We start from the raw sequence: 10,372 nt of genomic DNA, 5'->3' as shown, positions 1-10,372 counted from the left end.
CACACACACACACACACACACACAAGACTGACTGTAACCCTAACCACTGACAAAAATCTGTTTTTTTCTAACTGGGGACACTCCAGACCTTTTGTAACTTGGGTTGTTTTTGAGTAGTTTTTTATGACTTCTTGTTTATCAAACACATTTATTGATTGGTGGACAACTCCTGACAGTTTGATTATGTTAGACCTCATTTTCAATGAGCCAATGACAACATGATTCGTAACACACACACATACACACACACACACACACACACACACACACACACACAGTGGCGGAAAGTACATTTACATTTTCAGTATAATAGTAATAGATGTAGTTACTAGTTACCTTTCAGATTACTATTCTAAGTAAAAAAAAAACACACTTATAAACCACAATGCATTGTTGAAGATGAATCCTGTCGTTCTACCTTTGTGGGTGTAAGTCGGACCCCTCGTAACATTTTAGATGTCTGAGTTTTTTCCAGCTGCAGCTCTGGGACTTGACTACCCTATACATTAAAACTCTACTCTGGCCAGATACAACAGTAAAATACTGTTTATGCATTGATGCATCATTATTAATAATAATAATGTAATAGATAACAATATGTCAATCACAGGACCAGTACCCAAGAATGAGTATTTTTATTTACAGTAGTACATTTAGCTGATACTTCTGTGCATTACCTTTAGTAGGATTTTGAATGCACTTATAATTTGTAAATTGTTGAATTTATTAAGTAAAGGCTACTTCCACCTCTACACACACACACACACACACACACACACACATACATGCATCCAGGCACAACACAAACATACATATACACAGCATTTCTTGTTGCTGTAAAAGTGTGAATGTTTATTCATTTCTACGGCTGTAGAATTGGCTATTATTAGTATGTGGTATAATTTTGTTATGCAGTGAATAATTATGGTTACATTATGTTGCACAAAGCTTGCTGAATAACAGGGTTTTTATGACTCACTGAATCTAACGCCATTCAGAGCATCACTCATTTCGACAGAGGGCAATGACATTTTGAGAAAAGAGTCTGAAAATGGAAATTAAAGCAGATAATTATTTATTCATTCATTATATTCCAGTAGCTTGAATTTCATACTTGCACTAAAAGGAGAAACTTAAATAGAGAAAGAAAAAATCTGTTAGTACAAATCTGTTTCTTAAATACAAAACCATTTGCAATACTGTCAGAAAAAAAGCATCATTTTGGCAGTATACTGGGACTGTGTAGAACCAATACAAATCAGAATAATATAATTCTTTGCATCAATTAATATTGTTGCTATATCCTACATGTTTTCATAAAATACCAAAGTTATGTAACTTGCTGACAAGCAAATCGGAAAACAACCAGAATTGAAATGTATATGCAATTTTCTGTCCAGTTAGTTACAGTACAATATACACTGTGCACAGCAAGAAAAAAAGAGTATATATATTCTCTACAAGTACTCTATATTTAATACAGTCCTATCAACAAGTTAAACCATATCATGCACAATATTACCTCTTAGGCTGCCTTACAAGTTGCTTGTACCTGTACAATGGATGAAGGTATTTACAAATTGAACAAATATTCTACATGTCTTTAAAAAAAAAAACTTGATGCAAGTTAAGAGAAAATAAATCTTGATCCCATCCAAAGGCCCTCAAGTGTAGTCAGTAAAAGTGAACAATTTTTCCCTAATAGGTATTGAATAATGTACTGGATCCGTGTGCGGACACACACACACACACACACACACACACACACACACACACACACACACACACACACACACACACACACACACACACACACACACACACACACACACCTACACACTCACAGATGTCCAAACATTCATACACTGCAGAAATACAATCAGGTACTGTACATAATGACTGCAGGCTTGCACCAGACACGGTTTTAACGATGTTATGTGGGTGCTTTTCGCTTCTTGGAGGAATCGGAGCCAGTCCTGTGTCTCAAGGCATTGGGAGGTGTCTTGACAAGAGTATTTATTCCTCCCTCCACAGTCCTCTTCTCAAGCTTATCTTATCCATCCTTGGATGTGACTTCTGCAGGCCGACTACTCTCTCTGTTCCAGTCAATGAACTCTGGAGAGAGACTTCGGAATCATATCATTGTTTTGAAGAAAAGGCACTACCTGCTGAAGGGGCACTGTGGGGACTGAAGCAAGCTGTCACGCCCTCAGCGATCCTCACTGGCCTTCAACTCAAACTCAGTAAGAGGAGGTTACATGCAGGGCAAAGATTATGTGGTCATATGACATGCCATGCAGCATTTCAGCCTCCTCCTTCGTAGGTATAGTTGGATCATTCACAAGATGAGGATTTATGAATGCAGCAAATGTCAAGCAAGCGGTGTGCACTGCTCCCAGTATTCCGTTTACAGATAGTTCACTTTATATATATATACACTGTACATGATCTGCCTTGTGCACTGTAAATGCATGATGAAATTACATGGATGGATTATATTATTAAATACAGAATCCTGTACAAGCTTCTGTGTTGGAAAAATACATGAAATAATAGTCATTTACTGTAGACACTGACTACTATTTGAACATAGTAGATAATATAATAACCAAATAACAAAAACAAATATAGTTCAGACGAGCACTGCATAGTCTATTAGAGATTTATGGTAAGAATGCAACATTTATTAATATCAAAGTGTTAATTAATATATGGATTTAGGTCATATCAGGTATTTTATGCACTATTAAAATCACTGCACTAATCAAATGTCTGGGTGAGCTACTCCCTTCTTCCTTCCTAAATGCTGCTTGGGATACACTGTAAAGAGCACACGTTTCAAAGCCTCTCCATGAAGTCTTTCCAAGTGAAACATACGTGTCTTTGATGAGTTGTCTGTATTTCATGTGTCATGTGTAGCATTGGGGATGCAGATTTGATCATAAAGCCATGCAGTGTTGGAACAGCCCTCTAAGAGAGAGATGTGGGGGTTGAGCAGTCAGTGCACCACCTCATACCGGTCTGCTAGGCTACACAAAAGAGTTCAAGGAGTTCATGGCGTTAATGGGGGATGGGGCCTCCGAGCTCTCGTGGCCCTCAGCAGTGTCCCTGCTGACACTCTTTCCACTATACTGGCCAATAAACGAGCCATCCTCGTTGAACTGTCCATCTCCTCCTTCCCCGTAGTCAACTAAACTGTCGTCACTGTCGTCTCTCTTAACTGTCCCATTAGACGGCGTGCGGCTTCCTTTTAACGGTTTATGGTCCTCATTGTCACTGAAGGAGAAAATAACATGCAGGTGTTACAGGTGAGATGATGTGGCAGATGCAACAAGGAGATTAGTGATCACTTTTTTAGATGGAGCACTCAACTGCCGATAGTTACTTTTACCACAACCTGCTGTAAGTTTTTTTCACTGAAAATAAGTCATTTCTTTAACTCTTTGCTTTTTAAAATTCTGCAGCATTTGAATTTGGTTGGCTCCATGTCTAAAAAACGGTAGCAATGAATGATTAGTTGGTTTCCGTCAGGCAACAGGGGAATAAAGCTCAAGCAATCGTACCCTGTTAAAATTCCCCCTGAAACCAAATATGAAGTGGTAAATGTGTTGTTTGACACAAAGCATCCCCCACCACCACCCCCAGACAGAGGTTGTGATGAAAAACAGAAAATCCAAGGCAATGATGTGAATAAAACTTGGAAAGCAAGGTTTCAGCCAAACATCCCCCAAAGCAAGCATGATAATAATCACAAATTGGCAAAATGCATGAAAAATCTGCAAAGAAAGTTTTCTTTGGATATCAGATAGTCGAAAACATTCCACATACATGAGTTGAACATTAATGAGATAAGATCACAAAGCCATCATAATGCTGAAATGTTTTTATATTTTACTAGAATAGATGTTAATCAGTATGCAAAAGCCTTTTGAAGGATAAAAGTAGCACAGTAAAGCCGTAAATGAATGACTTCAAAGACTTGTAGGGGCATGATGAAGGCTTTATGACAGAATGTTAAACTTGATGACAGCCTGGGATGCGTGTACAGCGAGCATTTTTCTCCACGGTGACCCAACTATCCGCTGACCCTCCTCACATGCTAGATAAACAGAACAGCGACCCTCAATCACCCCACACACCATCATCACCCTTACCTTTCCTGAGACCTACACCCCTGCGATCAGATGAGGAGATCCAGCTGAGATCCCACACAACACAACAGACACGCCTAGGGACAACTGCACTATGCACACACTTGAGAAGATTTGTTTTAAGCGTGGCACTTTAACAGGCACATACGCCGTGTACACATGTAGTCTGAACTTACAGTATGCTCTCCTACAGTCAAACAAGAACAGCTTAGTTGAGTTAAGTTACGCCTTTATTGACATACTGTAAGGTTCCAGCTGAGCTTAATGAAACAGCATGGATATAAAGTATACTCTCACAAAGGCACTATAATATTTATACACTTTGCCTTGTGATTTATTGTCTACTGTTGTTCTTTGAAGTCCATTGGAGAAATTTCCTTGCAGTGTAAATAGGTCTCTCATGTTACACAAACTTAGTTTTAAAGGATATGTCTGGTGATATTCTAAATTTTTCATGTTGTCAACAAATCTCATAAAAAGACCAAAACAATGAATTAATTGTACTAACAAGTATTGACTGTGCGTCCAAAGCCTGACAAAGACTATTCCTCTATGTCACAGTACTTTTTAAAGATGAAAGTATTCCTCAGTAGGAATATGGGCTTGAAATACAGTGCCACAACCAAGTTGGAGGAGTCACTGGTTTTGGTCTATTTAAAGAATTTGTTGACAATAACATTACTGTAGAATATCACCAGCACACCATTTATCCTTTTTAAGGATTACTATTAATATTAAAAAATGGCTACTGGCCTGTTATTAACAGCATTAACCAGCTCTTGTACACTCAGTGACGATTGCTTCCCTCAAACATGCTGATAATTTCATATAAGATCCATATGCATCTATATACTGTATATCTATATATGAACAATAATTCCATTCAACACATTATTGCCTAGAGCAAATTTTCATATCAGATCAGATCTTCACACCATGCATATCACATATTATATTTATATATATATCGATATGTATTTATCACAGCATTAAATCCATAGAACAGATTTATGTATACATAATACAAAAAGGAATATAAAATATAAAAGAAAGACCATCTTATAAATTGACTTATAAAAAACAATTCAAAAATGCTAGCTATACAGAAGTAAAGTGCTTCATTTTTCTTTATTCTGCGTGCGATTGGAGAAGCAGCCTAGAAAGAGAATGCTAACAAGCATAGCTGGATAAATGCTGTAAGTTAGCAAGAATAATCATTTAGGTCATTTCAATCCTATGAGAGTTGTGTATGTAAGTAGCAATACACCAGGCAAAGTGTTAATACTATGTATACTGTACACAGAATGTATATGAGTAGCTTATTAGTTGGAATGGGATTTGATACTTGGGATCCGTTTAGGATGTGTTGCAAATGAATCTAGCTTATATATTTTTTTTCCTGACAGTTTTAAGTTTTAAATACACACCCAAACCCCTAAATCCCTTGAACCTGAAGAATCCTGCTTCTCAAATGACACAACAATGTCATATCAAGCATACACACAAGAGAGTCCAACACAAGTAGCATCCAGGACGTCCCAGAACCCAGAACGAAAATATTGTGCTTCACTGTTGTAGAAGTTCAGACGAGGGGCACTTCTTCTCCTTGTTTCTGTTATTGGTGATCCTGGGTCGGTTATTGGTCGGCTGAAAGGGCTGAAAGAAGGGAGGGAGTGCAAAGCTCCAGCCCAGTCAGAAAGAGCAGATCTGGGCAGAAAGCAGGGGACGGGGCAGGGGTTGATGGGTAAAAATGGGCTCTGGGGGCTCCAGAGGCCGGAGCACTTGCTCTCACCTGTATTCCCCAAAAGTACAGTCATCGTCTTTCATGGGCTGGAACTCTGGGTCCGTGTGTGCGTCCTCCTTCTCTTTGACTAGTGAGAAAAGAGGAAGCAATTTTAGCCAGCTTGTAAGAAATGATCATCTGTGAGGGTGTATGTGTAATATTGCATACTATACAATATTATTGTATGGAATACTGCATAAAAGTCTTTTAAATTGTTTTCACTAATTGTGACTACAGCCAAATATTGCTCCCTCCAGCAACTTTTCTCATGATAACTGTATAATTTTATTTTGTTACATTAAAAATGAAAAATGTGTTGATGTGTTGTTTAAGAAGAAACTTCCATACATTGTTTTAATGGAAAAAGCTATTTTTGTTTTAACAAGACTCAAAACGAGAAAAGTTTATTTTGTAAACAAAATAATAATGTATGTTTTATAACAAATTTACAATATGTCCATACACATGAAAAATGTTAAAGCACAAAAACAAAATAGCCAAATATTTGCAGAAAAACTGAGCAAATATGTTATTGTCATAGTGGCAGCCATACATGTAGGCTGTAGAAAGTAATCCTAAAATCTTATTAAACATAATAGAATGAATGAAATGAAGCATTAAGTTCCTTTGTGCTACTACTCACCTGGGTATTTCCCTCCCTTATTCCTCTGGATGAAGCAGATAATGAGGAGGATCAGGATGAGCAGAGCGATGGCACACATGAGGCCAATGAACCATCCCTGTGTGGCGATGTCTACCTGTCTGCTCGCCACAGCTGGCCAGAGGAGGAGAGGAAGACATAACATTTAAAACTGGATGATTTTTTCCCCAGAGGGAAGGGGAAATTGAAACAATTATCCGCCATTATGTGCTAAACAAACATGTCGCAGGTGTAGTAGGTCATTCTTTTAGTGTGCACTTGTTAGAGATTTCAGTTCATGAGTGGATCATGTTTGCACATTGCTGCTGCAGAATTTTGTGTTAGACGAGTTAGAAATCTCCTAGAAAAAGTTAATGAACACATTGAACCCACATTAGTTGACAATGTAGGAAATCAGTCATTTACACTGCACAGTCACAGACACACACAGATTACACACAGACTGTACACACAGGTTTACTGCGGGTAACACTAGGTTGGATATTATAGCACTAAACATATATTAATCTTCTATATGAAATATGATATCCACTTTTTCTAATTACCAAATCTACAGGACAGAATTTAATTACGCTGAATTTCAACCAGACAATCATGCACGCTGCCTCTCTAAGACTACATGCCTGGCATCCAGACGACCACAACACATCTGTTAAACCCATGCTTGACTTGATTATATAATTACACAACGGCACAAACTACTACACATTCTACAAACCAGGCCAGGCCAGGCCATGGTGGAGGCGACCACCCAGGAACTGCCTCACCTGGGACCGTGACCAAAAGCTCCTTAGACTGGTGGAGTGACTGGTCGTGGTGACCCTTGGCCACCAAACGCACCCTATAGGCGAGGCCCCCCTTTAAGCCTTTCAGCATTATGTTCTGAGAGCCGTTCACAAGCTCTTTCTGCCACTCCTCTTCATCTTCACCTGCAGGAGGGACGTTCATGAAGAGAGGGACGTTTGAGGGAGCAAACACAACTTCAGATGGGTTGTGGAGATCATGACATCATGGGAACTAATTACTTGAAAAACACATCTACTGACATGGGATTACACTGCAGGCAATGCGGTCTAGATATAAATCGTCAATATTAATGGAGTTCTGGAAAAAACAATTTAGTCTACGAATGAATTATTACATTGGCCCTGAAAGCTCAAAGCACTGCAACTTAGGAAAACAAACAAATGAAGAAAAGAACTTCACCAACTTGACTACACGTGTTCAGCATTTAGAAAGAAAATGACTGAATGATGAATGAATCTTAATCTTGTTTTCCAAATGTGTTGTCAAATTGATGAAGATCTTTCCTTCATTTGCTTTTGTTAAGCCTACGTTTTTTCTCTTAAGTTACAGTGTGTTGATCTCTCAGGGGCAGTCATAAATTATACATGTGGTGATGAGCTAGATATGAAATGTGTTTGATTGATGATCACAAGATTACGTTTTTGGTAACTACATTTTCTAAATGACTGGGATCTATGATTATGATATTCCCTAATTGAATTCATTAAACAGCAGGTGTGAGAGAGCCATACTACAATATCACAGTGTTTGTTGTTTATCCTCACTGCAGGTGGATAAAAATAATGAAGAGCCTTTCAGTCAAAATCAATTGGCATAACAAGAATGTTTGTGCTGCTTTTTTATGATGTTTGTCTACGTAAGTTCCAGCGTGATTGTCATGGGATATGCATGCAACTCCAGTCAATAACAGGACTGGGTAATTAGCAATCCAATCACAGACAGCCTTGTTTATCACATCTGGCTCCACGTTGGCAGGATCCAGCATCAACGTGACTGCCAATATTTCTGTTTACCTGCACAAGCCAATAATGAAGTAGGGGTCTCTTGCCACCTATGTGTGGAACGGACAGAAATCAAGGTGTGTTGCTTTGCTTACTGTTTTCTACTATGTATTCTACATAAACGTTTTTCTCCGGCCCCCAGTACTCCCAACTGATCAGGGCCCCGCCCTCTTGAACCGAGGAGGTAACGTTCCCAAAAGGACTCACAGGCAGCGCTGAGCATACAAGAGAAAAGACAACCATCAAGATCGGTCTGTTGGTCAAAGGACAATCCAATAACTGGCAATTAATTGCTTTGATTTAATTATATTACCATTAAATTCTCTTAGCGTCACTGAATCTAAAGCCTCATAGCCTTACACAATAGCAATTTCAAATCAGAACACTACACCAACGAGCAAAAGAATACACAAAGCTGATCACATAACAAATCAGACATCTAGTGCACTAAGATCACAGCAGTATCTGTACCCTTGTGGGGCGGATGGCGTGGAGGAGACCGTGCAATGGGATGAGAGGTTTGGGTGTTTCCTGTAAACAACATGGAGAAGGGTAAAGACCGCACCACACACGAGACACACACAGAGACGCAGGCAGAGACACCACAGACACTGAAGTCATTATACACAGTGCACACAGTTCATTGGCATGCCAAGCAAACTCTTGCCATGCAGCGGGAAGCATCACCAGCAGCCACCATTGAAGAAGTGAGAAGAGGTCAAAGTCGCCGAAGGCACAGTCAAGAAAAGAGCAGCCTAGCGCTTTGAAAAGACTCATCTAGTTTTATCACATGACATTAAAAAAGGCACAAGTCACATAGCATCTTTATCTATGTGGCTTTGAACTTTCCCCAGCTTTGAACTTAGCAGAGCATTTTGGTTGGCCACAGAATTTGACAGAGACGGGGGGGGGGTGCTTAAAGATTGTGAGTGCATGCTTGTGGTGAGTTTTGGAGCTATGGAGCTGTATCTGTAAAACATGCATCCCTCTAGATACCACCAGTACCTGTGCCCAGATCTACGTCAGGCTGTGATATTAGAGCTTGTAAAGAGAAACAAGACACAGAGAAACAACGGAACAGGGGTCACTATGGGATAACCCCACCCCACCCCGCCCCCAACTGTGTCACGGTACGTAACAGTAACAAATTCACATGGTCATGCTGTGTCATTTAAGAGATGATCTGTCTGAGGTTTTATAACAGCATGGGTAACCTTGTGCAACAATGCAACTGGATCACATTCATGTTCCACGTAACATGGACAAAGATGAAGAGCTTATGTACATCATGTTATGTTCAATGCTAAAAATAAAAGAAAACGCTGTGCATTATACAGTAAATTGTACATGTTAGACGGACATTTCACAAACACAATACACTTGTTCTGTGTTGTTCTGACTTAACTCTACGTCTTGATGTCTCAAGGTCTTTTTCAGTTAAACGATTAAATGTTTATTATATACGATGTCAGAAAAACAATAATCTTCAAATTGCTTCTTTTGTTCGACCAGCAGTCCCAAACCACAAAATATCAAATTTACAATAACATAAAATAAGCATTTCAGTGTCTGATTGAATGTTTTTCAATGCAAACCAATAATTTCTAACTTTGAGAAGGTACACAGTGAGAGCTCTGATGTGAGACTATCCAAAATTAAAACATGTTGTACAACTCCTCTGCTGTCTTGCCTACATAAGGGTGGTGTCTGGTTTCCTTATACAGTCTATCAGTGTACTGTAGATCACTTATCATAGATCATAAAAGACCTGAAGATTACAACACTAAGATCATCTTTTTTTAAATACTTTTTATAAAATTCAATATGTATTCCTAGTGGATAAAAATAATAACTAGAGAAATATAAATAGCCATAAAAAACATACACTATTAAACATAACTTTTAAAAATATTCTTCACCATATACAATCTTGCACCCATTAACCCATCAACACCGTGCTAAAGGCAAG

The 10,372-nt window shown here is 38.7% G+C and overlaps 1 protein-coding gene across 25 annotated transcripts in view; it reads right to left on the bottom strand.

Annotated features, from left to right (window-relative positions):
• Positions 1 to 1,058: 1,058 nt before the first annotated feature.
• LOC127352870 (neuronal cell adhesion molecule) overlaps positions 1,059 to 10,372 on the bottom strand; it is a 70,028-nt gene continuing 60,714 nt past the window's right edge. For 11 of the 25 annotated variants that reach the window (XM_051381614.1, XM_051381612.1, XM_051381616.1 and 8 more), the window contains 7 exons: positions 9,409 to 9,444; positions 8,875 to 8,934; positions 8,499 to 8,618; positions 7,363 to 7,524; positions 6,578 to 6,709; positions 5,944 to 6,022; positions 1,059 to 3,276 (listed from right to left, as the gene is read on the bottom strand). In XM_051381614.1, the coding sequence (XP_051237574.1) occupies positions 3,030 to 3,276; positions 5,944 to 6,022; positions 6,578 to 6,709; positions 7,363 to 7,524; positions 8,499 to 8,618; positions 8,875 to 8,934; positions 9,409 to 9,444 (836 nt within the window). In that variant the 3' untranslated portion in view covers positions 1,059 to 3,029. The remainder of the gene's footprint in view (positions 3,277 to 5,943; positions 6,023 to 6,577; positions 6,710 to 7,362; positions 7,525 to 8,498; positions 8,619 to 8,874; positions 8,935 to 9,408; positions 9,445 to 10,372) is intronic. The other 14 variants (XM_051381634.1, XM_051381636.1, XM_051381629.1 and 11 more) reach the window with 5 other exon arrangements.

This window comes from Dicentrarchus labrax, unplaced genomic scaffold (genome assembly GCF_905237075.1).
Source record: "Dicentrarchus labrax unplaced genomic scaffold, dlabrax2021, whole genome shotgun sequence".
In the NCBI taxonomy this organism is placed as follows: Eukaryota; Metazoa; Chordata; class Actinopteri; family Moronidae; genus Dicentrarchus; species Dicentrarchus labrax.
Note: the sequence above shows the minus strand (reverse complement) of the source record. Positions and strands in the feature narration are given on the sequence as shown.